The sequence below is a fragment of the Rhinopithecus bieti genome, unplaced genomic scaffold (assembly GCF_001698545.2).
Source record: "Rhinopithecus bieti isolate Rb0 unplaced genomic scaffold, ASM169854v2 scaffold_44986, whole genome shotgun sequence".
In the NCBI taxonomy this organism is placed as follows: domain Eukaryota; kingdom Metazoa; phylum Chordata; class Mammalia; order Primates; family Cercopithecidae; genus Rhinopithecus; species Rhinopithecus bieti.
In genome coordinates, this window is record NW_016817961.1 from 41861 (window position 1) to 67913 (window position 26053).

The following is a 26053-nucleotide window of genomic DNA, read 5'->3' on the forward strand; positions in this document are numbered from 1 at the left end:
AGCAGATGGGGCATATTCAACTTGTGACAGCCACCCCCTTCACCTTATAGCTATGTCATACATCTTCTCCTTTGACTGCATTCTGCAGCAGTCAGTTGTGACTTAATATGGCACTCTGGGCCCACTAAATTAGGTCAGAGCTGCTAGTAGTATATTGTTCCTAGAGACCTATAGGGCAAGATTTTCTTACTACTTAAAATGAGGGAGATAATTTCTTACCTCAAGGAGTTGGTAAGAGGAGTGAATGAGATTAGTTATATGGTAATATCAGTACTCTGAATGTCTTTTGATCAGTGCTAACTCATCCTGTTGGGCACAAAAGGCATACAGTCAGCACCCTTAGGCCACATAGTAAAATTTGTCCAAATGCAGGTTTTTCATCTGCCTTGGGGCAGAGTCAAAGAAGAAGGAGAGGCGTGAGGCTGTGTCCACAACTTAGGGACAGAGTATAGCCCAAAACAAGTACCCCAGGCCACAAGGAGAAGGCGGCTATCTTGTTGAATCCACAGCACTGGAAACTTGGAGTGTGTGTTTCCCTGTGTCAGTTACGCTGGGATTTTATGGCTCCTCACATTCTTCCCTTCAGGTGGACGTTGTTCATCAGTATCCTGGGCAAGAGGCCATCATAAACTACAGACAGCTGAATGATTAGGAAGAGGAGCTGAAGAGGGAGCATTAAATTTTTGATTGAGTCTTGGGTGAGAAAATATGTCATTAAAACAAAATGATGGATGTAGGCGGGCTCAGTCTTGTGTGCCTGGTGTGTTGGTAGAAAAACTAAAGCACAAGCCTGTAGATAACCTGCTTTATTCTCCCTCCGGGCTGGTATTGGAATCCAGGATGCCAGACCCTAAAGTTCACCTCTCTTTCCAACCTACTGAATAATCCGAGAGAAATCATGTCTTCTCTCTGTGCCTCAGTTTGCCCATGTATAAAATGAGATGAAGGATTGACTTGGATGCTCTCCGGAGTCTCTTCCTGCCTGGAGTTCTGACGTAGCCATGTACTCCTGCTCAGCATCGCTAAATGGCTTTGTGGTAGGACCATTGAGTGCTGCCTCCATTAGGGTCAGCTATGTAATGCTGGGGTGGCTGTCAGTGGGCCCTAAGAGCCAGGATTTGTCTTGCTGGAGAAATCCACACCACCTAAACTTAAGACCCAGGGGTGTCCAATCTTTTGGCTTCCCTAGGCCACATTGGAAGAAGAATTCTCTTGGACCACATGTAAAATACACTAATGATAGCCAATGAGCTTTAAAAAAATTCTCAGTATTTTAAGAGAGTTCACGAGTTTGTGTTGAGCTGCATTCAAAGCGATCCTGGCCACATGTGGCCCATGGGCCGTGGGTTGGATACACTTGGTTTAGACCTTCCAACAATTCTAATCTCTAAACAGGAAATCAAAAGTCAAGATGAATAGATAAGTTGGTCAGTGTGAAAAAGTAAATCGGTGGGAGTCACTGTAGATGCAGGGTTCTAGGCTCCATCAACAACCAGCTACATCACCCTACAAAAGATAATGCTTGTTCAGCACTTATTACATGCCAACCATGGGAAAATACTTCAGATGCATTGTTTTCATGAACTCTCACAGCAGCTCTTTTCTTCCTACATGCCCCGTTAGAACCTCTAGTACAATGTTAAATAGATACGCTGAGAGACAACATACTTGTCTTCTTAGGGGAAAATATCCAGTCTTTGACTATTAAGAATGATGTTAGCAGTGGGTTTTCCTAGATGCCCTTTATTGGGTTGAGGAAGTTCCATTCTATTCCTGGTTTGGTTAAGTTATTTTATCATGAAAAGATAATGGGTTTTGTCAAATACTTTTCTGTGTCTGTTGAGATGATTGTGTGTTTTGTGTCATTTATTCTTTTGATATGGTATATTATACATTGATTTTCAGATATTAATCTTGCATACCTGGAATAAATCCCACTTGGTCATGGTGTGTAATTCTTCTTATTTATTGCTGGATTGAGTTTGCTAGTATTTTGTTGATTTCTATTCGTAACAGATAGTGGTCTGTAGTGCCTGCCTGCCTGCCTGCCTTCCTATCTCTCTCTCTTTTCCTTCCCCTCCCCTCCCCTTCCCTCCCCTTCCCTTTGTTCTCTCATAGTTGTTTATCACTGTCAGAAAAGGTCTGTTAGTTTTCTTTCCTTATGAGATCTTTGTCTGGTTTTGGTATCAGGGTAATAATACTGCCTCAAAAAATGAGTAGGGAAGTGTTCCTTCCTCTTTTGTATTTTAAGAGAGTTTGTGGTGGGTTTTTATTAATTCTTCTTTAAATATCTGGTAGAGTTCACCAGTAAAGCCATCTGGGCCTGCTCTTTTCTTTATGGGAAACTTTTTGATTCCTAATTCAGTTTCTTGTTACAGGTCTATTAAGACCTTCTATTTTTTCTTAAGTCAGTTTTGATAGTTTGTGTCTTCCAAAGGAGTTTGTCTGCTTCATCTAAGTCATCTAATTTGTTGGCATACATATCATAGTGATTCCTTATGATCCTTTTTATTTCTGTTAAAGTTGGTATAGGGATAGTCCCTTTTTCATTACTGATTATTTTCTTTTTTTCTTAGTCTAGCCAAAAGCTTGTCATTTTTATCGATCTTTTCAAAGGACTAACTTTGAGTTCATTATTTGTTCTCTTTGTTCTAATTTTTCTGCTTCATTAACTTCTCTAATCTTTATTAATTCTATCATTCTGCTTGCTTTTGGTTAAGTTTGCTTTTTCTGGTGTCTTAAGGTAGAAGGTTAGGTTATTGATTTGAGATTTAAAGATCATGCACTTTAAACATTTTGATAGATACTGTCAGTTTGCCCTCTAGCTTTTTCTCATTAACAGTGTATAAGAGTGCTTATTCCTCACATTCATACCAGCCCTGGATGTTACTAACCTTTATATATTTTCCAGTATCATATTCAGACATGGTATCTTGTTTCAATGTGTTTCTCTGATTACTGATGAAGTTAAGCAAGTTTTCATGTGTTTATTGGCTGGCTGTCTTTTTTCCTTCTTTCTTTCAAGATGGGAGTCTTTGCCATGTTGCCCAGGCTGGACTCAAACTCCTGGACTCAAATGATCTTCTCACCTCAGCCTCCTGAGTAGCTAGGACTACAGGCGTGAGCCACCATGCCTGGCTTGGCCATTTGTATTTCTTATGTGAATAAATTTTCTTTTTTATGAAACGGAGTCTTACTCTGTCGCCCAGGCTAGAGTGCAGTCGTCTGATCTTGGCTCACTGCAACAGCTGCCTCCCAGATTCAAGCGATTCTAANAAGTCAAGATGAATAGATAAGTTGGTCAGTGTGAAAAAGTAAATCGGTGGGAGTCACTGTAGATGCAGGGTTCTAGGCTCCATCAACAACCAGCTACATCACCCTACAAAAGATAATGCTTGTTCAGCACTTATTACATGCCAACCATGGGAAAAATACTTCAGATGCATTGTTTTCATGAACTCTCACAGCAGCTCTTTTTCTTCCTACATGCCCCGTTAGAACCTCTAGTACAATGTTAAATAGATACGCTGAGAGACAACATACTTGTCTTCTTAGGGGGAAAATATCCAGTCTTTGACTATTAAGAATGATGTTAGCAGTGGGTTTTTCCTAGATGCCCTTTATTGGGTTGAGGAAGTTCCATTCTATTCCTGGTTTGGTTAAGTTATTTTTATCATGAAAAGATAATGGGTTTTGTCAAATACTTTTCTGTGTCTGTTGAGATGATTGTGTGTTTTGTGTCATTTATTCTTTTGATATGGTATATTATACATTGATTTTTCAGATATTAATCTTGCATACCTGGAATAAATCCCACTTGGTCATGGTGTGTAATTCTTCTTATTTATTGCTGGATTGAGTTTGCTAGTATTTTGTTGATTTCTATTCGTAACAGATAGTGGTCTGTAGTGCCTGCCTGCCTGCCTGCCTTCCTATCTCTCTCTCTTTTCCTTCCCCTCCCCTCCCCTTCCCTCCCCTTCCCTTTGTTCTCTCATAGTTGTTTATCACTGTCAGAAAAGGTCTGTTAGTTTTCTTTCCTTATGAGATCTTTGTCTGGTTTTGGTATCAGGGTAATAATACTGCCTCAAAAAATGAGTAGGGAAGTGTTCCTTCCTCTTTTGTATTTTAAGAGAGTTTGTGGTGGGTTTTATTAATTCTTCTTTAAATATCTGGTAGAGTTCACCAGTAAAGCCATCTGGGCCTGCTCTTTTCTTTATGGGAAACTTTTGATTCCTAATTCAGTTTCTTGTTACAGGTCTATTAAGACCTTCTATTTTTTCTTAAGTCAGTTTTGATAGTTTGTGTCTTCCAAAGGAGTTTGTCTGCTTCATCTAAGTCATCTAATTTGTTGGCATACATATCATAGTGATTCCTTATGATCCTTTTATTTCTGTTAAAGTTGGTATAGGGATAGTCCCTTTTCATTACTGATTATTTTCTTTTTTTCTTAGTCTAGCCAAAAGCTTGTCATTTTATCGATCTTTTCAAAGGACTAACTTTGAGTTCATTATTTGTTCTCTTTGTTCTAATTTTCTGCTTCATTAACTTCTCTAATCTTTATTAATTCTATCATTCTGCTTGCTTTTGGTTAAGTTTGCTTTTCTGGTGTCTTAAGGTAGAAGGTTAGGTTATTGATTTGAGATTTAAAGATCATGCACTTTAAACATTTTGATAGATACTGTCAGTTTGCCCTCTAGCTTTTCTCATTAACAGTGTATAAGAGTGCTTATTCCTCACATTCATACCAGCCCTGGATGTTACTAACCTTTATATATTTTCCAGTATCATATTCAGACATGGTATCTTGTTTCAATGTGTTTCTCTGATTACTGATGAAGTTAAGCAAGTTTTCATGTGTTTATTGGCTGGCTGTCTTTTTTCCTTCTTTCTTTCAAGATGGGAGTCTTTGCCATGTTGCCCAGGCTGGACTCAAACTCCTGGACTCAAATGATCTTCTCACCTCAGCCTCCTGAGTAGCTAGGACTACAGGCGTGAGCCACCATGCCTGGCTTGGCCATTTGTATTTCTTATGTGAATAAATTTTCTTTTTTATGAAACGGAGTCTTACTCTGTCGCCCAGGCTAGAGTGCAGTCGTCTGATCTTGGCTCACTGCAACAGCTGCCTCCCAGATTCAAGCGATTCTAACACCTCAGCCTCCCAAGTAGCTGGGACTACAGGTGTGTGCCACCACCTGGCTAATATTTGTATTTTTAGTAGAGATGGGGTTTCGCCATGTTGGCCAGGCTGGTTTCAAACTGGCCTCAAGTGATTCACCTGCCTCAGCCTCCCAAAGTGTTGGGATTACAGGTGTGAGCCACTGTGCCCAGCTGACTTTTTTTTTCTTTTTTTTAACCTTTTTTTTGTCCCCCCTTTTTTTTTTACCCTTTTCTTTTAACCCATTTTCTATTAGTTTTAAAATATGTTTGCAGGAGCTTTTTATATTGTGGATTATACTTGTTTATTACATCTCATTTGTAAATATGGTCTGTCACTCTTCTTTATTTCTGGTATCTTTAGCTATATAGAAGTTTTGTTTTTATTTTATTTTATTTTATTTTTTGGAGAGGGAGTCTTGCTCTGTCACCCAGGCTGGAGTGCAGTGGTGAAATCTCGGCTCACTGCAACCTCTGCCTCCTGGGTTTGAGTGATTGTCCTGCCTCAGCCTCCTGAGAAGCTGTGATTACAGGCACCCGCCACCACGCCCGGCTAATTTTGTATTTTAGTAGAGACGGGTTTCACTATGTAGGTCAAGCTGGTCTTAAACTCCTGACTTCAAATGATCCTCCCAAAGTGCTGGGGTTACAGGTGTGAGCCATCACGCTCAGCCAGAAGTTTTGAATTTTTGTATGTTTAAATCTATGTTTTCCTTTATGACTTCAGGTTGCTTTCATACTTAAGCAGGTCTTCACCATCCCAAAATAAAATTTTTCTCCTAAGTTTTCTTCTAAGTTGGTTCTTTAAAAGCCACCAACTTGGCTTCGACAGCAAAAGGTGAACAGAATTTCTGTTCAACTCTCATGCTGCAAGAAGCTTTTTGTAATACTCCAACTCTCATGCTGCAAGAAGCTTTTTGTAATACTCCAACTCTCATGCTGCAAGAAGCTTTTTGTAATACCTTAAGGTCCCAAATCTGTCACTGATTCTAGTGGCTAAGAGTAGAAATGTGAAAATTTAGCCATGTGTGCTGATGCGGCTGTAGTAATTTGTAAGCTTTGAAGTTCTGAGGAGTCAGGGGAAAAGGGAAAGTAACATTTATTGAACATCTATTAGTGCCAAGCACTGCAATAAGTATGTATATGTATTATCTCACTTACATCTGAAAGGAAGGCATAATTATCCCCACCCCTTAGAGAAGGAAATTAGAGCTGGCTACATTTAAAGTAGTCCTGACATCAGAGAGGTATTGCTAGGAGTACATGGCTGGCTGAGTGCCCAGATGGCCCATAGGGGCAGTGGGCCCTCTACAGACCAAGGTCTGGTTCTAGCTGGAGAGAGAAGGATGTGCTCCTAATCAGCACTGCAGCTCCGGAAAATTTGCCGGGGCTCCAAAACTGATTAGAGGGGCAGCTGACTCAGTAATAAAACTCCCAGGAGACTTACTTACATGCTGGAATGCAAAATTGCTGCTTTACTGGGAAGATTAGAACTGTTGTTGAGTAGCTTAGAATTCTCTGGCTGAAGGCAGCACTACAAGGGAAGCCACAGGATAAGCTAACAGCTGGTGAGTCAGCAGTCAGAGCAGGGAAGTGAATTTAACATTAGATAGGTCAGGCTGTCTGGCTGATGAATTCATCCCCACAATACTGTATACCTGCTTTAGGGACCTTGGTCTGGACCAGGGGTTGGGTTCCACCCTCCTTTGTACAGCCCTGGAAGGACATATCCAGCTCCAACTGCCATCTCTCCCTTAGTTATTTCCTTCTTTCTTCCTTTCCATCCAGCCATCAAGCTTCCTTTCATGGCCAGTAATCATCATTGGGGTCTACTCATGGACTCTCTTGCCTTATGTATTTGTTTTATTTTGTCCTTATTCCCACTTCTATTTCCCAGGTATATCATAGGCAACTATTCTAATGTATTTATAGTTTGTGTATCTGTTTTTCCTCTTGCCAAAATGGAAGCCACTGCTTTATATATAGATGTCTTCTTAAAAATTTTTTTTTTTTTAGATTAAGCTACAATAAAATTGACTTTTTGGCATATAGTCTGTAAATTTTAACACATATATACTTTTGTGTATCCACCACCACAATCAGGATACAGAACAGTTCCATCACCCCAAAAAAATCCCTCATGTAGTCACATTCTCCTCCCAGCCTTAATCCCAGGCAACCACTGATCTAATCTTCATTACTATTGTTTTGTCTTTTTGAAGATGTCACATAAATGGAGTCACACAGTATATATACATTTTTAAAACACATGTAAATGGCATTTTGTAGCTCATTTTGATTGTATATTTTCATTCCGTTCTGTTTTGTTTTTTTTTTTATTTTAAAAGTTTGGCGTAACTTCAGACTTACAGAAAAGTTGTTAGACTAATACAAAGAGTTCCTAGATATCCTCTGGAGTCCCTAAATGTTAACATTTTGCTATATTTAGTTTTTCCTTCTCTCTCTCTCTTTCTCTCTCTCTCTCTGTGTAGATAGGTAGATATTAATATGATTTTAGATAGATATAGATTCATATAGATCTCTCATATATATATATCCTTTTACCCTTAAATATTCAGTATATATTTCCTAACAAGATAATTTAAAATATATATATAAACGTAGTGTAATAAACAATCAGGAAATCAACATTGAAACATTTCTACTATGTCATCTACAGGCCTTAGGAAGACTTTGTCAGGTGCCCCAATAATAACCTTTATGGTAGAAGAAAACCATGTGTTGTATTCAGTTGTCATGTCTCTTAGTGTCTTGTAATCTGGAATAATTCCCAAGTCCTTTGGATTTCATGACAGTGATATTGTTGAAGAGTACAGGCCAGTTATTTTGTAGAAGATCTCTCAATTTAGATCTGTCTAATGTTTCCTCATGATGAGATTCAGGTTATTCACTTTTGACAGGAACACCACTGAAATGATGCTGAGTTCTTCTCACTGTCACGAGATCTAGAGACACACACTGTCAGTTTGTTCCTTATTGGCAGTGTGAACATTGAGCATTTCATTATAGTGGCATTTGCCATTACTCCGTTATAGTTACTATTTTACCATTTTAAATTAAAACTATCTGGCCTGGCCTAGTGGCTCATGTCTGTAATCCCAGCACTTTAGGAGGCTGAGGTGGGTGAATTGCTTGAGGTCAGAAGTTCGAAACCATCCTGGCCAATATAACATGGTGAAACGCCATCTCTATAATAAATACAAAAAATCAGCCTGGCATGGTGGTGCACTACTCTGGAGGCTAAGGCACAAGATTTGCTTGAGCCTGGGAGGTGGAGATTGCAGTGAGCTGAGATCGTGCCACTGCACTCTAGCCTGGGTGACAGAGTGAGACTCTGTCCCCCCCCCCAAAAAAAAAGTAAATAAATAAATAAAAAACTTTAAAAAGTGTCTCATGGGCATATACTTTGAGATTATGTAAATATCCTGTTATTCCTCAAACTTTCATCCACTTAAAAAAAAATTTTTTTTCTTACCTTTCATTGTTTTCTTGATATCCACTGTATTTTAGCATCTACAAATGGTTCTTGCCTGAATCAGTTATTATGGTAGTTGATGGTTTTCTGATTCCATTATTCCTTCTATGTTTGTTAATTGGCATTCTTCTGTAAGGAAGAGCTTACCCTTCTCCCCTATTTATTAATTCATATATTAATGCAGACCTATGGATTCTTCATTAAATCATCATCCTTTACTATCATTATATATTCTGATGTTCAGACTATCCCAGATTTAGCCAATAATGTCCCCTTCAGGGGGACGGTCCGTGGGATTCCTCTGTAGAGGTTCCTGGTTCCTGTTTTCTTTTGACATGTACTATTATTCTTTGAGCATTTTTTTTTTTTTTTTTTTTACTTTCAGGCACAGCAAGAAGTTCCACGGTCCTCTTGTTCTTTCCCCAACTCAGTCCTAGAGTCAGTCACTTCTCCAATGAGCTCTAGTTCCTTTTATTAGAGAATCATAATTAGAAAACAAGAACTGGGTACCAAGTGTGCACCTTTGTTTTTAAGGTCCATCCACGTTGCCGTGTATATGTCCAGCATGTTGATTCTAACTGCTGAATAATATCTCATGATTGTCATCCATCCCAGTGTTTCTTTTTCCCTTCTGTAATGAGGGACTCCTGGACTGCCTCCAGCATTACTTTCACAAATATTGCTGTGAGGAACATCCTTAGACATTTCCTTTGTGGGCAACCTGTGAGCATGTTTATGTTGATTCGGGGTGCCAGATGCAGCTCCAGAATGGCTGCCCCAGTTTACATTTCCACCAGCAGAGCATGACAGGCTCTGTGTCTCCGTGAATAATCAGCATTAACCAGCTTCCTATTTTTTGCCAAACTAATAGATGTGCTAGGACAACTCTTTGTTTTAACTTGCTTTTCTCAGATTACTAATGAACTGGAGCATTTCTTCGTATGCTTGATGGTCTTTGGGATTCCGCTTAGGTAAATTGCTTATTCATTATAATCCTTTGCCTGTTTTTCACTGGAGTTCTTATATTTTTCTTGAAGATATGCAGGAATTCCTTATACATCCTGGATATTAATCCCTTCCTGGTCTCAGACATTGCAGATATCTTTTGAATCTGTTATTTACTTATTTACAAGTTTTCTAAAGAGTTGGGGTTTTGCTCTGTCACCCAGACTGGAGTGCCGTGGTGTGATCATGAGTCATTGTGGCCTCACAATCCTGGGCTTAAGTGATCCTCCACCTCAGCCTCCTGAGTAGTTGGGACTACAGGTGTGCACCACCAGACTTGGCTAATTTTATTTTATTTTTTAGAGATGGGAGTCTTAATATGTTGCTTAGGTCAATCTTGAACTCCTGGCCTCAAGCAATCTTTCCACCTCAGCCTCCTGCATCTATTATATATATGTTCACTTTGCTCATGCTGTATTTTGTTGGAACATAAAACTATTTTCCCCATTGTTTTGTGCAATCTCTCACCAGCACTCTTCTTTTTCCGTAACTATGTTAATGCCCCTTGTTCTTCCATATGTTAGGTATGCTGGTATAGTTGAACTCTGCTGACCCTCCTCAGCAAACAGTCTCTTTTTATGACACCTTATCCTCTACTGAATTCTCTCTGTTAAGAATGACTTGGCCGGGCATGGGGGCTCACGCCTGTAATTGCAGCATTTTGGGAGGCCAAGGTGGGCAGATCATCTGAGGTCAGGAGTTCAAGACCAGCCTGGCCAACATGGTAAAACCCCGTCTTTATGAAAATACAAAAATTAGCTGGGCATGATGGAGGGTGCCTGTAATCCCAGCTACTTGGGAGGCTGAGGTGGGAGAATCGCTTGAACCTGAAGGGGAGGTTGCAGTGAGCTGGGATGGCACCATTGCACTCCAGACTGGGTGACAGACTCCATCTTGGGGGGGGGCGGGGAAGAATGACTTGTCTTCCTCTTAGAGTATGAGGTCTGCATGCAAATATTCTTATATTTATTCAGCAAATGTATGTCGTAGGCCTATTGTGTGTTAGGAACTATGCTGTCACCAACGAAGTTTAGAGAGGTTATAAAACTTGCCTGTAGCTTTTTAGCGGTGGAGGAGTGATTCGAAACCTAGCCTGTGATTCCTTCCTACTGTGTTGCCTTCCCTTGAAAATTGCATTTGGGGGCCAGATGCAGGGGCTCTCGCCTGTAATCCCAGCACTTTGGGAGGCTGAGGCGGGTGGATCACCTGAGGTCAGGAGTTCAAGACCAGCCTGGCCAACATGGTGACACCCCATCTTTACGAAAAATACAAAAATTAGCTGGATGTGGTGGCATGCACCTATGTTCCCAGCTACTCAGAAGGCTGAGGCAAGAGAATCGCTTGAACCCAGGAGGTGGAGGTTGCAGTGAGCTGAGATTGCACTACTGCATTCCAGTCTGAGCTACAGAGCGAGACTCTGTCTCAAAAAAGAAAAAATGGCATTTAGTTCCTGTAGACTGTGTGTCAAATGTCTAAATCTCTTCTAACAAATGGCCTAAGGAGGTGCAAAGCAAAGCATCCTCACCAGCATCCTGACTTGGCAGTGAGGTGTGGGACCCCGGAGGGAGTAGTGGTAAGTGTGACTCTGGAGTTCTCCAGTGGCAGCCCCTGGGCTACTTGTCAGTGACTGGCTCCAGGTGGAGAGGAGAGCCCAGAGGAGGCAGGTGGCTGCCCCAGCCTGGAGGTGAAAGTCTTAAAATAAAATGCCAGATGCCTGTACTATACTATTCTAATCCTTTCTGAGAAGCTGAAATTATCCCTTCTGGAAGTGCTGTAGTTCTAAAAGGACAGATACACAGCAAGCTCTTCCTGGGGCTAGTATGGGGTTTGCAGGCAAGTAGGCCTCAGAACCTTTTCCTGGTAGTGATATCTGTGGGCAGGCACAGTTTCCACAGTTTCCAGAAATTCCAGCGAAAGTAGTGAGAAGGAGGAATCTGCCTTTGGGTGAGGACCAAAGAAAGCAGAAATTCCTCTCGGGACTTTTTCCACCGGAGACCAAACACTTAGGAGCCTGTTTACTGGACTTTAAAAGCTTGTGACCCCCAGTCACTCTTTCTTGATCCCAAGGCTTTGCAATCTGTGGCTTCCCCACTGGACAGAAGTGGAACTGTCATGCTGCCTGTTCTGAGGTCTCCCAGAGGTTTTCCCATGCCCTCTCTTTGCTTCTAATGCCCCACAGACTTGGGGATCTGTGACCACATATGGTATAGAAGTAATGCTTGGGAATGGTTTAGATCAGTGATGTCAAATAAGATTCACTTTTATGTCACCTTCATCAGTTGGAGGCCTCCCGGGCCCCTAAATTGGGAAAGATGCTGAGACAGAATCCCCATGGGTACAGTGCAGGGACAGTAAAGTCACATGTGCTGTGATTTGCTGTCCACTGTGTGGGAGCATCCAGGAATATCAGAACCCTGGAAGATTATTCAAGGGGAAGTTAGGACAGCTTTTTTTGCCAATCCAAGAGTGTTCTTGAGGAAGTCTGTCTTCCTGTCTGGCCTTCAGTTTCTTTCCTGTGTAACCGTGGGGCCAACACATAATTCCCAAGGCTCCTTTGGCTTGGGCTGCCAGGATTCTCTAGGGTCTGGTTCAAGGTGGATCCTGGCCCTTCGAGGTGGCAGAATCTGATCATGGTGCTGTTTCCTTAGATTTAGGCCTTGATACCCTTGGTGACAGCATCCTGGGCTGAGTGACCACCTGAGGTTTTTCTGGTGATTTTGTGACCCATGTAAGACTTTGAGCTTTAGGGTTATTCTCTCAAGGAAATAGTGACATTTGGTGAAGAACCTATTTGCTGTGGCTATGTGAGGCTTAGCCAAAAAAATGCAACATTTTTATTAGAAGGTTAGGCCATCCATTGCCACAAAGTGTCAGATTCTAGGCCTAGAGCCTGGAGAAAACTTATTTTAAAATTGATGGGGTGCTGGAAGGGTTCGGGGGTGGTGGCTGTAGCTCATGAATCAGGTGCTAAACCTGGAAACAAAAGGCCCCATGTGGCAGACTGTTTCTGAGCACAGATGAATGGATGAGCAACTGGCACCACTTTGCCCAGTTGGTCCAGCTTCCCTCTTGGCCACCTAGGCTTGCTGTGAAGATCTCGTCTGGCAGAAATGAGAGTGTTTTTGCCCCACCTTGATCTTAACTGTAATTTAGGACTAAAATCTTAGATTCTAAAACATCAAAGGCAAGATGGCTCCCAGCTCTGTGAGCTCAGCTTCTCATCTCTTAGTTGAACAGGTGCAGTGTGGCTCAACACACGATTACTGCTCTTGCTGCCAGGAACTGTCCCAGCATAGAAAGGAATGGGATACAACCCCTGCCCTCAAGATGTCTACGGGAGGAAGCAGGCAGGTCAACGGGTACCTCATTACTTCAGGGCAGCAGCCAAGGTTTGTGAAGGATTTTGCAGGCATATGGAATGGGGACTGATTGGTCCCAAGAGGGGACTGGGGAAAGCTTTGAAGAGGGGATGACATTTGGTTTGAACTTCAAAAAATTGTTGCTATACCTCTTTCCCAAAGTTTTTGAGGTGGCTTATAAGAACACATACCATAAAAAGGACCAATATAAATTTAAAATCAGAAAAAGAGAAAATGGGCTGGGCAAGGTGGCTCACGCCTGTAATCCCAGCACTTTGGGAGGCTAAGGTGGGTGGATCATGAGGTCAGGAGATCGAGACCATCCTGGCCAACATGGTGAAACCCCGGCTCTGGTAAAAATATAAAAAATTAGCCAGGTGTGGTGGCATGTGCCTATAGTCTCACCTACTTGGGAGGCTGAGGCACGAGAATCACTTGAAACATGGGAAGCGGAGGTTGCAGTGAGCCGAGATCACACCACTGCGCTCCAGCCTGGGTGACAGAGTGAGACTCCTCCTCAAAAATAAATAAATAAAGAGAAAATGGAACTTAGCAAATTAACAGGAAGAGTGAAAAGATAGATATTTAGCCAGGCACGGTGGCTCATGCCTGTAATCCCAACACTTTGGGAGGCCAAGACAGGAAAATCTCTTGAGACCAGGAGCTTGACACTTGCCTGGCAACATCTCAAGTGAGACCTTATCTCTACAAAAAATTTAAAAATTAGTTGAGCTGTATGGCTTGTGCCTATGATCCAGCTACTCAGGAGGCCAAGACTACAGCCCAGGAGATTGCTTGGGCCCAGCAGTTTGAGGCTGCAGTGAGCTGGTACCACTGCAATCCAGCCTGGGTTACTGAGCAAGACCCAGTTTCAAAAAAAAAAGATATTCATACCATGGGTCCCAACATAGTTACTGTATTTGACCGTTTGCAAAAGCTGAAAGCAAAACATGTTACACATTGTCAGAGAGGAAAATACACAGTAGTTCCTGAGTGTAAGTTGTTTTTCTTGACCTCATTCTTAAATAGCTTCATGGGGGTGGGAAGGAAGTGGTAGTTAATAAGTGAACCTGTAAATCAGTGTTTCTCAAAATGTAGTCCAGGGAATTGCATCAAAATTACAGTTACCTAGAGTGCTTCTTAAAATGCAGATTCCTGGGCCCCTGCCCCCAGGCTTATCAAATCAATCTGGTGAGTAGGACCCAAGAATCTGCAAATTCACGTACTTTCGCAGATGATTCTTCCTGCACTCCACAGTGTGAAAGCCCCTGCAATAGACGGGAACCTACCAGCATTTGAAAGCAAGCTTGAGTGCTTGGCCTTTGAAGGTTGAGTGGGGCTTTAATGAGGGAGAGAGCAAGGCATGAGAAATGGCAGTTCCACTGAGGTCAGTCAGTGGTTCATTGCTGACGAGGTCACTTTTAAGTCATGTTTTAGAAGAACTACCAAGTGTCGCAGTTCAGGCATGTGGCAGGACTGTTCCTGAGCACAGATGAATGGATGAGCAGCTGGCCCCACTGTGCCCAGTTGGTCCAGCTTCCCACTTGGCCACCTACGGTCTGCTGTGTGGACCTTGGCTGGCAGTCTCCTTTAATTTTTTTATTTTTTATTATTTTTTCCTTTTTGAGACGGAGTCCAGGCTGGAGTGCAAAGGTATGATCTCAGCTCTCTACAGCCTCCACCTCCCAGGTTCCAGCAATTCTCCTGCCTTAGCCTCCCAGCTAGCTGGGATTACAGGCGAGTGCCACCACGCCCGGCTAACTTTTGTATTTTTAATGGAGACTTGGTTTCACCATATTGGCCAGGCTGGTCTCGAACTCCTGACCTCAGGTGATCCGCCCACCTCAGCCTCCCAAAATGCTGGGATTACAGGTGTGAGCCACCGCACCTGGACTAATTTTTTGCAGCAAATTCTTTGTTTTTCTCTCTGTTCCCAAATGCAGGGTACTGAGACCACAGATGTGTTCTGTTTCCTGTTGAAAAAGCGTTTCTCACTTAGCTGGGTGTGGTGGCACGTGCTGTAGTCCCACGGGAGGCTGAGGTGAGAGGATTGCTTGAGCCCGTGAGTTCGATAATCATGCCGTTACACTCTGGTCTGGGTGACAGAGCGAGACACTGTCTCTTAAAAAAAAAAAAGAAACAGTGTTTCTTTCCCTGGGACCTAATAGTGGCTTGGATGGTGAGTTGGTGGAAAGAACAGTGGGTGCTGGGGGTGTTGAACTTGTGTTTGTGTGTGGTGTACCCAAGAGATATCATGTCAGCATTAAGAATAGACTAATTCTGTTTTCTAGTCACTGAGTTGTATGTTTTGACATCCTTATTTTGGAAGATACTTCCTTATTAGGAATGGGACTAGGGAGAGGGTCACCTTTCCCTTCTGTGGGTCATATTTTAAAATATTTATTGTTCAAGTTTAAAGATATAACCAAAGGTATAAAGAAAAATATCACAAACATCTGATTTAAGAAACAAATCAGCCGAGCACGGTGGCTCGTGCCTGTAATCCCAGCACTGTGGGAGGCCAAGGCAGGCAGATCATGAGGTCAAGAGATTGAGACCATCCTGGCCAACATGGTGAAACCCCGTCTCTACTAAAAATACAAAAATTAACTGGGCGTGGTGATGCATGCCTGTAGTCCCAGCTACTCGGGAGGCTGTGGCAGGAGAATCACTTGAACCCGGAAGGCAGAGGTTGCAGTGAGCCGAGATTGCGCCACCGCATTCTAGCCTGGCGACAGAGCGAGACTCCGTCTCAAAAAGAAGAAAAAAAAAAAAAGAAATCATTTCCTGCACCTTCGAAACCTTCATGAGTTAGATTTTGAAACTCAGTGAGAAATGCTTCACATGAGAATCAAGAGTCCCTTCTGGTGACTCTCCATCCCCTGCTCTTCTGTTAAGTTTTCTTGTAGGTTTATGGAAACCTTTGTTACTTGTGCTGGTGGCAGAGAAGCGGAGAGGATAGCTGCGCGTCACCCACACAACTAGGATTTGTTGGTGTACTCCCATGTGCATGGCAGCCAAGTGGACACAACTCTGTGATGAATCCTCCCAAGAGGACTGAGGGGCCCTGATGGAGGCTGCTTCTTTGCAAAGCTTTCCTTGACTCTCTTCCCTGACCCCTGGTTGATTCCCCTTCTTCTGTGCTAGTTTTAGCTTGTTGTTTGTTACCTGTCACACTCACCCAGTACTGTTGGCTTTGCTGGTCTCCTTGACTGCTGGGGGCAAAGACCTTTTTTTGTTGTTGTTGAGACAGAGTCTTGCTCTGTCGCCCAGGCTGGAGTGCAATGGTGTGATTTCGGCTCACTGCAGCCGTCACCTCCCAGGTTCAAGAGATTCTCCTGCCTCAGCCTCCCAAGTAGCTGAGATTACAGCTACACCACACCCGGTTAATTTTTGTATTTTTAGAAGAGGTGGGGTTTAGTAGAGATGGGATTTCACCATGTTGGCCAGGCTGATCTCCATCCCCTGACCTCAAGGTGACCTACCTGTCTCGGCCTCCTAAAGTGCTGGGATTACAAACATGAGCCACCACACCCAGCCTCAAAGACCTCTTCTGTACTTGCTCACCCGGCTGCCTGCCCGCTCCCCCACCCCTGGCCCCTCATGCCCTGTACCACCTGGCATGTGATACATACTAACTGGGTACATGTTTGAATATGAATGAATGTGGTGCTGTGAATGCTTAGGGGATGTGGGTGAAGTGCTTAAGAACCAACCTTGAGTGGTCTGGGAAGGCTTCCTAGGGGAGGTGATGTTTGAGCTAAGGCCAGGCAGCTGTTAGATTTGGTGATATTGAAGCCCTTGGAGACTTAGAGAGCTTGCACTCTTCCCAGAATGACGGGTGGGCCACGTACAGTAAATGGTGCTTCTCATTTCTAGCCCAAGGGGCCTCAAGGGGCACCGTGATTTCACGAGAATGCTGCAAGCAAATCTTTTCTCAAGCTGGGGAATTTGGTGGTAATGCCTGACTCAGCTTGCGGCGCGCACCTGGCCTTTGGAAGATTGGTACAGAGAGAAGCGGCCCACCCACATGAGCCTGTGGAGCAGCACTGGTGGGGGAGCTGGCTTGTGAAGAGGGACTGTGCAGTGTACTGTCAGGTCTGAGACCTAGGAGGAAATTCCAACATCCCAGCTCTCAGAACCACAGAGTTCTAGGCACTGCCTAGTTCCACGTGTTCCCAAATGTTTCCTGAATACTTGAATTTCCTGTCCAGGAAATTTTCAAAAGAAACTTAGAGTCCTGACCCATGGCTGCCAAGGAAGGATTTTTTTTAAATTAAATTTTAAGAATCAGTCCAGTATGAAAATCTACCATGATGATTTCATAAGAGAAAGGACATTTTAATATTCAAAGAGTAAGAAGCACTTAATCTTGGAAGAAAGGGCATTCCTATACATTGATTACCTTTAGTTTAATGAAAAAACACCTACATGGTCTTTACTTTTATGATTTCATTCCTGGGCTAGTGAAACATTGTCACAATAAAGCATCAGGCCAACGCTTCTTTCCACCCACTGTCCAATCAGTTGACAAGCAGTGACTAGATGTTTCAGCCTGTTTTGCCGAGGCTAAAGGATTGAACTAATGCTTCAGCCAGCATGAAAACCAGTCAGGAGTCCGTGCTGGTGTTGGCTTAGATTAGCAGGGCCTTTGATGGAGGGGCATATTTGTGTTTGGGTTTGCTGTGCCAGGCAGGGGAGCAGTGGAATTGGTCTGAGTTGAGCTCACACATTGAAGTTATTGAGCGACTTACATGCAAGGCCATGACCTGGACTCCCAGCCGAGAGGCCCACGTGGCGGGGCTTGAGCTGGGGGAGCCGAGGACAGCTTACATCTGCTCATCTGCTTACGTAACCCTGCCTCCCAGCTTCCAGAGCCAAGAAAACACACAAGCCAGCCCAGCGGGGCCGAGAGCCTGTGGTAGCACACGCCATGCGCCACACAGCAAGGGCGCCTTGGCTCGTCCTGAGGACTGTCATGAAGTCCTCAGCCCTCTGCCTCCTCCCAGAGCCTCTCCTTGTGACCCCAGGCAGTGGCTCTGAAACCTGGTCGCAGGTCTGCATGATTCTGAACAGAGGTAGTCATTGCCCTCCTGGAGTCTGAGTTCTCTGGAGTTTCTCACTGGGACAGAGCCAGGTGTGTAGCAGAGCATGGCCCCTGCAGTGTGGCAGGAGGTGTGCAGGGCACTCAGAAGGCCTCCTGGCTGGCACTCGACCCAATTAGTCATTCAGTTCCAGGTCTGGGGCTGCTGTCTGTTGTCTCAGAGGTGTAAGCTGCAAGGTCTTTAGAGTTGTGGAGGCTTCAGAGAGAGAGAAGGTGGAGAAAAAATTGCCAGATTGGGCAAGAAGGGCAGAATTGGGAGTCAAGGTGTCTCAATGTGTTGGAAGCACGATGGGGGTTGTGCAAGAGGCACAGCAAGTTCAGAAGGGAGCAGGAGAGCGAGAAGAGGCTGTTCAGTGATAAAGCTCTGCACAGAGCCATTGGAGGAGTAAGCTCCTTGACCATCCTTAAACCAGGGTAATTTTCATTTAGGTTCTGCCACACACTCAGCAGGGAGCTCCTGGAAGGCAGGATTTGTCTTGTCCATCCTCCCTCCCTACCTCAACCCAGTCCTTCTTGGACTGGCACACAGTAGGTACCCAGAAAGTATCAACTGAAACAAATTGAAAGTGGTCTTGACACATATCACAGGGCAAGTTTGCATTTAACTGACATTTCAGAGGAAAGACTCTCTGGCTTAGTACTCGATCAGCTTCTGTGGATTTGTCAGCATGCTGTGGACACCCCCCGGCGTGGGAGTGAGTGGGCGTGTGTGTGTATGTGAGGGTGAGAGAGTGTTAGTGTGTGTGTTGGAGTTGGGGAGAGAGGAGGAGGAATAGAAGATGCACCACCCAGGTAGCAGCTTCTGCCCTGGGGCGTTGGTGGTGTCAGTTGCTGAGGGAATCCTGAGGAGAAGCAGGTCTGGCTGTAGGTGGCGATGGTGATGGGGTTGCATGAGAGTCCATTTGGGGCAGGTTGAGTTTAAGGTGCCCATGGCATATGGCTAGCCATGTTCTATTGGCTGTGAGGTCAGGAGAGAGACATGAGATGGAAACAGAGGTTTGGGAACTGTCATGTGCTTAAACCAAATACCTGGGTGTAGGGAGAGTGAGAAGAGAAGGGGGCAAAGATGGACATCCAAGAAAGAGGCTGAGAAAGCCTGGGAATTGAGGTAAGAGGAGGCATAGGTAAATGTGGCGCTTGGTGATCAAGGCTTCTTTCTACCTCTCCTATGCGGGACACTTACGTCTCCTGTCTGCTTGGACATTCATGCTGAGGGCAGGGAAGGTGAGAGCAAGGATTTGTCTAAAGATCTCACTTTGGATCCCTGCACTCCTCCTGGTTTACCAAGTGTCGCCGGGCACGTCAGGGCGTTCTGAGACCTTAGAGATCATCCAGTCCAATCCCTGCAGTTTACAAATGAGGAAACCAGTACCCTGAGAGTGGCTGTACTCTCCACTCTCAGGATACCAAAGATCATCTGGAAAGTCACTGGTGGAGCTGGGCCAGGGCCCAGGCATCTCTTCTCCTGTCCGGGGCTCTTGACTTCAGGACCACCTTTCTGAAACACATGATGGGGCAACACCAGGACACTTTCCAGCCTGCAGGTGTCTGTCCTGCGGAAGCGAGCCAGGCCACGTGTGAATTCCTGTTTCCTGGGTGGGTTTCAGAAGATACGAGCAAGTCGGCAGGGTGACAGCCCAGGTGCTTCTTGGGTTCCCCAAAATGGGGTTATGTTTAGCAGCATCCTCAGAACCAAAGGTGGGGTGGGGGCTGCAGATGTTTTAGGGGCCCTCTGAAGTGAAAAGAGCCCTGTGACAGATCTTTTCTTCATGTTTTTCACAAGTTCACTGTGCAGCAGGGCCCCCCAGGGGGCTTTGCCCAGGGTTGCGTGTTGGGCAGTCCAGGCCTGGCAGACCTTGTGGAGAAGGGTGTGAATGGTGGGACCCTCTTTGCCCAAAAGCTCTAAGGTTTGACATCAGAGATGCCCATCACATGGCCCATCAGAGCCCTACTACCCAGCTTGCCCAGTGAGAATCATCTGGACTCCTTGTTAGATAGCCATTTAGGTCTTTCCCAAAATCCACAGACTCTCTAAGGGAAGGGCCCGAGGTTCTGTATTTGTACTAACTTCCTCAAGCAAGTCTGGTGATAGGTTTGGGAAAAACTTGTCCAGGGTGACCGCTGGCTGAGTCCTGGTCTTCTCTGAAGAGCACAGTGCCTGCTCACTTCAGGGCACCCTGGGAGGTGGGAGCTGGCTCAGCAGGCAGTCTTACAAGGGACTGAACTTCAAGGACCCTGTCCCTCCAGGAGGGAGGTGCATGGCCAGAGAGGGAGCAGGGCTTCATAGAGGGAGCCCTGAGGATCTTCTTCCCTGCCCCAGAGGGTCTGCTGCCTGAGCTCTGTGATAGCACAGAGAGTAAAAGGACCAAGCTTGGTTGAGGCCTCTCAATGCAAAAGTTCGCTGGTTAGAGGAGAGTGGGAAGAGCATTTCTGGCAAAGAGAAAAGTGTGGATAGGCATGGCTTAAGGGATGGGGAGGGAGACAGACAGAGCTGAGATTGAAGGGCCTATTGCTCAGCTGTGGCCCTTGGCCTTCCCTTGTGCAGGGTCACACAGCCTTAGAGCCATTGGAGGTTTTAGTGGGAAAGTAACATGGTCAGGGCTGTTTCTCAGAAGAAAACGGACTAATGGGAACAGGTCCTGTGATGGTGGACCTGGGTCAGCTATGGAGGGAGGGAAGGTGTGAGTTGTGTACTGGGGAAGGGGATGGAAGAGACAGCTATCTGGTGAGAGGAACCAGGCCCACAGCTTTTTTTCTCAGCCTGTTCAATTCAGAAGGGTGAGTGATTCTGGGAGTAGGGGGTGCTCGGAGAGCCACACATTATTGATAAACAGGGCAGGCTGAGGCCTGCTCACTGGCCCTGGGCGGGTTTCAGGTTTTGATCTGTGCTTCTAGTTGGTATTCCTACCTGTTCTCTGGGTTCCTTCCTTTGTTCTTGTGGCTCATTTGCTTCACAGGTGAAGCCGGTCACACTAGAGTAACAGTTCCCAACGTGTGTTCCCTGGAAAAATGATTCTGTAGCCAAATAAGTTTGGGAAATGGTGGGTTAAATATAACAGAGGGGTTTTTTTTGACTACACAACTTCTCAGAGCCTTTGGTGTGTGTCGTGACTTAGCAGAAGCAGGATTTAATATGCAGCGTTCCCATTCTTACTTGACCACGGGACGTGTTTTTCCATTAAGCATCTTGCTGGGTCTAATGTTTTCTGGAACTCATTTTGAGGAGGTCTGGTCTGCAGAGAGTATGGGGAGCCCGGGTTCAAGTGTTGGCTCTTGACTCTCAGCAAAGCTTTGGTTCCCTGTGTTGCCTGGACTGTACCGTGCGTACCACTTACCTTGTATGTGACCTTTTCCTCGTCCCTCTTCCCACCTGCCGTTACCTCACAATCCACAATCTGCACCTCATCCAATTTTCTTCTGAGGCAAGCACTCTCATACTAACTTCCCTCATCTGCATCCATGTTCTTCTAGGCCAGAAACTTGGGAGTTATCCCTCCCTCTTTGTTACTTCTTCTTCCTCTTTGTGCTTTATCCCCTCTGTTACTAAGCATTCTTCTGTGTTCTTTCCAGCTATTTCTTTTATTTTCCCTCAGTCTCCTCTGGGGTCTGTTTGCCTCCATCCCTCCCAGAGCTTGGTTCACCTTCTATCGAGTCCCTTCCTGAGACATGGTCACTCATGCCACTCCTGCTACCTTCCACTTTGAAGCTAACTCCCTCCACACTGACGTCTCCAACGTACATGTGTGCACATGTGTGTGCACACACACACACACACATCCTTCCCCATTCTTAGGCTAGAATCAGAGAGATGATGTCAGTCATTTGTCCAAGGCCACGCAGCTGGGAGGTGGCAGAGCTAAGTCTCAATCTCAGGGGTTTTGAGAAACTGCCTTCTCATCCATGATCACTGATTTCTACAACAGCCTATCAGGAAGTCTGGGTAGAAATTACTTCCATTTTACAGTGGAGTCGGAGCGGGGAGGGTGCTGGGCAGGCGAGTGCTTCACGGAGTGACCAACCATCTAGGTTTGCCCCACACTGAAGGGGGTTTCTGGGGATGGTTGGTCACCTAGTACTGGATGTGGTGCCTGATGCTGGCAAGAGGGCCCTCTCCGTGGCCACGTTGCCTCCCAGGAGGAGACTTTTCCTCTGCAGCTGCAGCCTGGCCGTCTGATGCAGCCTGTGGAGCAGTGGCGAGTCCTGTGGCCTGCTAACTTCTCCCTCCCTCCACCTCTCTAGTGGGCCCCATGCTGATTGAGTTTAACATGCCTGTGGACCTGGAGCTTGTGGCGAAACAGAACCCAAATGTGAAGATGGGTGGCCGCTACACCCCCAGGGACTGCGTCTCTCTTCACAAGGTGGCCATCATCATTCCATTCCGCAACCGGCAGGAGCACCTCAAGTACTGGCTGTATTACTTGCACCCCATCCTGCAGCGCCAGCAGCTGGACTACGGCATCTATGTTATCAACCAGGTGAGGCCTGGGAAGGTGGAATGAGAGAGGGTGTGTGTGTGTGCAGCTGCGTATCAGATGTGTGTGTAATGAGGGCAGGGGAAGGGGAGTGATTTCACAGACACCTGGCACTTACAGCGAGGAGTCAGCCCCCCAACCACCACCAGTGCAGATGAGCTAAACACCAAACAGTGTGCTTGCCTATTGCTGTCAACTCTGTTAGCCATGGGAAATGCTGGAGTGTTTTCATTGTTCTGTTTTTGTTTTCTGAAGTAGCCTTCCAGCAAAATTGGGAAAAAAGACAACCCTAATTATTCCAAAGTAAACACTGATTATTCCCTGGGTTTGTGTAGCTGTGTATTTTCCTTTTAAAAATAAAACCATCATTTAGATGTCAGACTTTTAGGTAACTCTGAAGTTTATCCAGTCAGTCAGACTGTGTGTCCTGGGGCACCTGGAGACAGTGCCCTTGGTTCAGGTTGCATGCCTGCATGCCAGCCCCTGGTGAAATATCTGGAGAAATCTGATTCGTGGGCCATCTGAGAGTCATGTGGACTGGGCCGAGTCTGAGAAAAAGTTTCTCACTGCTCATCTGATCCATATGTGTTGGACTTTAGCCCTGCTTGGGAAAGTAATGCTAAGGATAGGTCAGCTTTCATCACCAAGGCATGGAGAATCAGATTGATCTAAGAGGCATCTTTATTGAAGTAAATTTTTCAGTGTATTTGAGGAGCATTATTTTCCCAAGAGTATAACTTTGATATTACAAGATTATCCCTAACACTTAAATTCATGTCTTTAGACTGTAACCTCCTAGGTGCAATGACACATCTAACTTATCTAGGCACCCAATTTCATTGAAATTCATTTGAAGAGTCTGAGTACGCCCATTTCTACAAGGCCCAATGTCCATTTCATTTTGAGATAAACTCTGCTTTAGGCAGGAAGATTGTTGGCAGTTTACAGCTTCCATCAAAGTCAAGGGACTCTGTGCACGTTCCCTGGGACCCCAGGGGAAACCCTTGAGGACTGCTGTGGCATTGTGCTGCATCACTCACTGCAGGGAGATTCTGAAGAAGTGTAAGGTCTCGGTCCTGCCCTGTCCCGAAGCCTCCAACCTGCTTCTGGCAAGTGGGACCCTCCCAGGGAATGATTTGTTAACAGACCCAAATAGCCTGTGATTGGATGGTTGCTGCCAAATGCTTTGGAAGCTCAGAGGAAGGAGAGAGAGCAATGGCTTGGAAGGACCAGGATATAAACTAGGTTCTAAAGTCTGCAGGGAGATGGGCTTCTCAGCTGTTGCCAGTGAGCAGGGACCTCAAGGCAGAAAGGAGCCTTGCATGTTCCTGGAAATCGAGATGCCCGCTGAGGTAGGAAAGCACCAGAAGCTCTGAGGCCAGGTGTCAGAGCTAAGCCTGTGAGGCAGGAGAGAGCAGAAGGAAACTGAAGCAGGACAGCAGGTGGTGGGCAAACCCCTTGAGGCTGTTTGAATTATTTGACCAAGTGAAGTACAGACCGGGGGCCTATGAAACCTGCAAGCAAGTCAGCCACGCAGTTATGGGTCACCTTGGAAGAATATTGGAGAATGCAAGAGAGAATAGGTAATGTCTTGCAAAGTGCAGGTCACTTTAACCCAACAAGTATTCATTTAAGAAAAGCTGTGATCGAGAAACATTTGTCTGATGTCAGTGAGCACATACCAGTGATGGCAAGATTCAGGAGCCTGTTATTAAAGCAGTGGCAGTGAGCACCTGGAAGAGGCAGCCACCATCACCAGGAGACAGCAGGGATGACTAGTAACAAGCTGTGCCAGCTGCATCTCGTTTCTCTCTCTTAACAGTTGCTATGCCAGTAGATGAGAGATGTATTGTGGATACAGTGCTGTCATCTTATCCAGCAGGGCATCTGACAGCATCCCACAAATCTGCCTGAGTAGAAGGCAGACAGCTGTGGTCTGGGTGCCATATAGGTAGGTTAAAATATATGTTTGGGCCTAGGTGCAGTGGCTCATGCCTCTAATCCCAGCACTTTGGGAGGCCAAGGCCGGTGGATCACTTGAAGTCAGGAGTTTGAGACCAGCCTGGCCAATATGGCGAAACCCCTTCTCTACTGAAAATACAAAAATTAGCTGGACATAGTGGTGGGCGGCTGTAATCCCAGCTACTCGGGAGGCTGAGGCAGGAGAATCTCTTGAACCCAGGAGGCGGAGGTTGCAGTGAACCGAGATCATGCCACTGCACTCCAGCCTGGGCAACAGAGTGAGACTCTGTTTCAAAATATATATATATAGAGAGAGAGAGAGAGAAATATAAATAAAATACATACTTGGGTAAAGAGGGTAAAAGAGAGTGATTATGCTGAATTTTTGAACTGAGGTAGCTGTTTTCAATGAAGACTGGAGGGTGGGATGCTACATCTAGATATGTTGCAGTTTAGGTGAATGTGAGACTTCCCTATTTTGAAGTCAAAACAAATATTGGACCAGTAAAATCTGGCCACCAGCTTAAATTCCTGTGATACAATTTACATACTCCCCAGGCTCAACACAGTAGATTTCTGAATGTCCTCTACCAGCTACATGCTCCTGCCCTCCTCAATCCAAGTAGACGGAACAACTAACCAAGCCAGCTCAGACCGGTGGCACAGCTGTGCTGGCTAACACTGGACACCACCTAAGAGAGTGCTCCTCCAAAAGCATGCTTCCCCAAATGGAGCCAAATACGCTTGAGGATTGCTGGGTTGAACCATGTAAAGCAGGTCTCATTCCTGCGGAGCCTTCAGTACCCCGGTGTACACTGTAACCCCAGAAGTGTTTCCTGAGCTTGCCTCACTAGAAAACTTTTCCAAGAACTGTCTCAAGTGATGGGTGTTTTGTGAGTCACACTTTGGGGAAAGCGGGCCTAAGTTAGCGTCTCCTCCCAACTGCCTCTCTGCTTTCCCTGGAACACTAGGAACTGCCCATCCTCCCTCCTCTTTCCACTTCACAACTTAGCATCAGGAATATTTTAGTTTTGGTTTTTCAAACATATATACCTCCTTTTTTCTTATCTTGTCAGTATCATCTTTTTTTTTTCTTTTCTTTTCCTCATACATTTTTCTTCTCTTCATCCTTTCCTTCTCTTCCAAGAGTTAACTTTCTACCTTAGGGAAGAATCTTTTCTTCTTTTTCTCCCACTTCCCCAGCTACTCTCTTATCATCTGCTCCAATCTCACCGTAATTGATCATTTTGGGAAAATATGGTCAGAGTCCAGATAACTAAGTCGAGAAATGCTTAAACTTTGCCCTACCTTTCCAGTAAAGAATATTACCTAATAAATAATAAAATGGTGGGCCGGGCGCGGTGGCTCAAGCCTGTAATCCCAGCACTTTGGGAGGCCGAGACGGGCGGATCACGAGGTCAGGAGATCGAGACCATCCTGGCTAACACGGTGAAACCCCGTCTCTACTAAAAAAATACAAAAATCTAGCCGGGCGAGGTGG

General features: G+C 45.1%; 1 protein-coding gene across 1 annotated transcript in view; it reads left to right on the forward strand.

Moving 5' to 3' along the window:
- The window catches only part of B4GALT1 (beta-1,4-galactosyltransferase 1), a 65468-nt gene that overhangs the window by 12484 nt on the left and 26931 nt on the right, over positions 1-26053 (forward strand). Inside the window, exon 2 of the mRNA XM_017856515.1 lies at positions 22358-22593. Within this exon, the coding sequence (XP_017712004.1) occupies positions 22358-22593 (236 nt within the window). The remainder of the gene's footprint in view (positions 1-22357; positions 22594-26053) is intronic.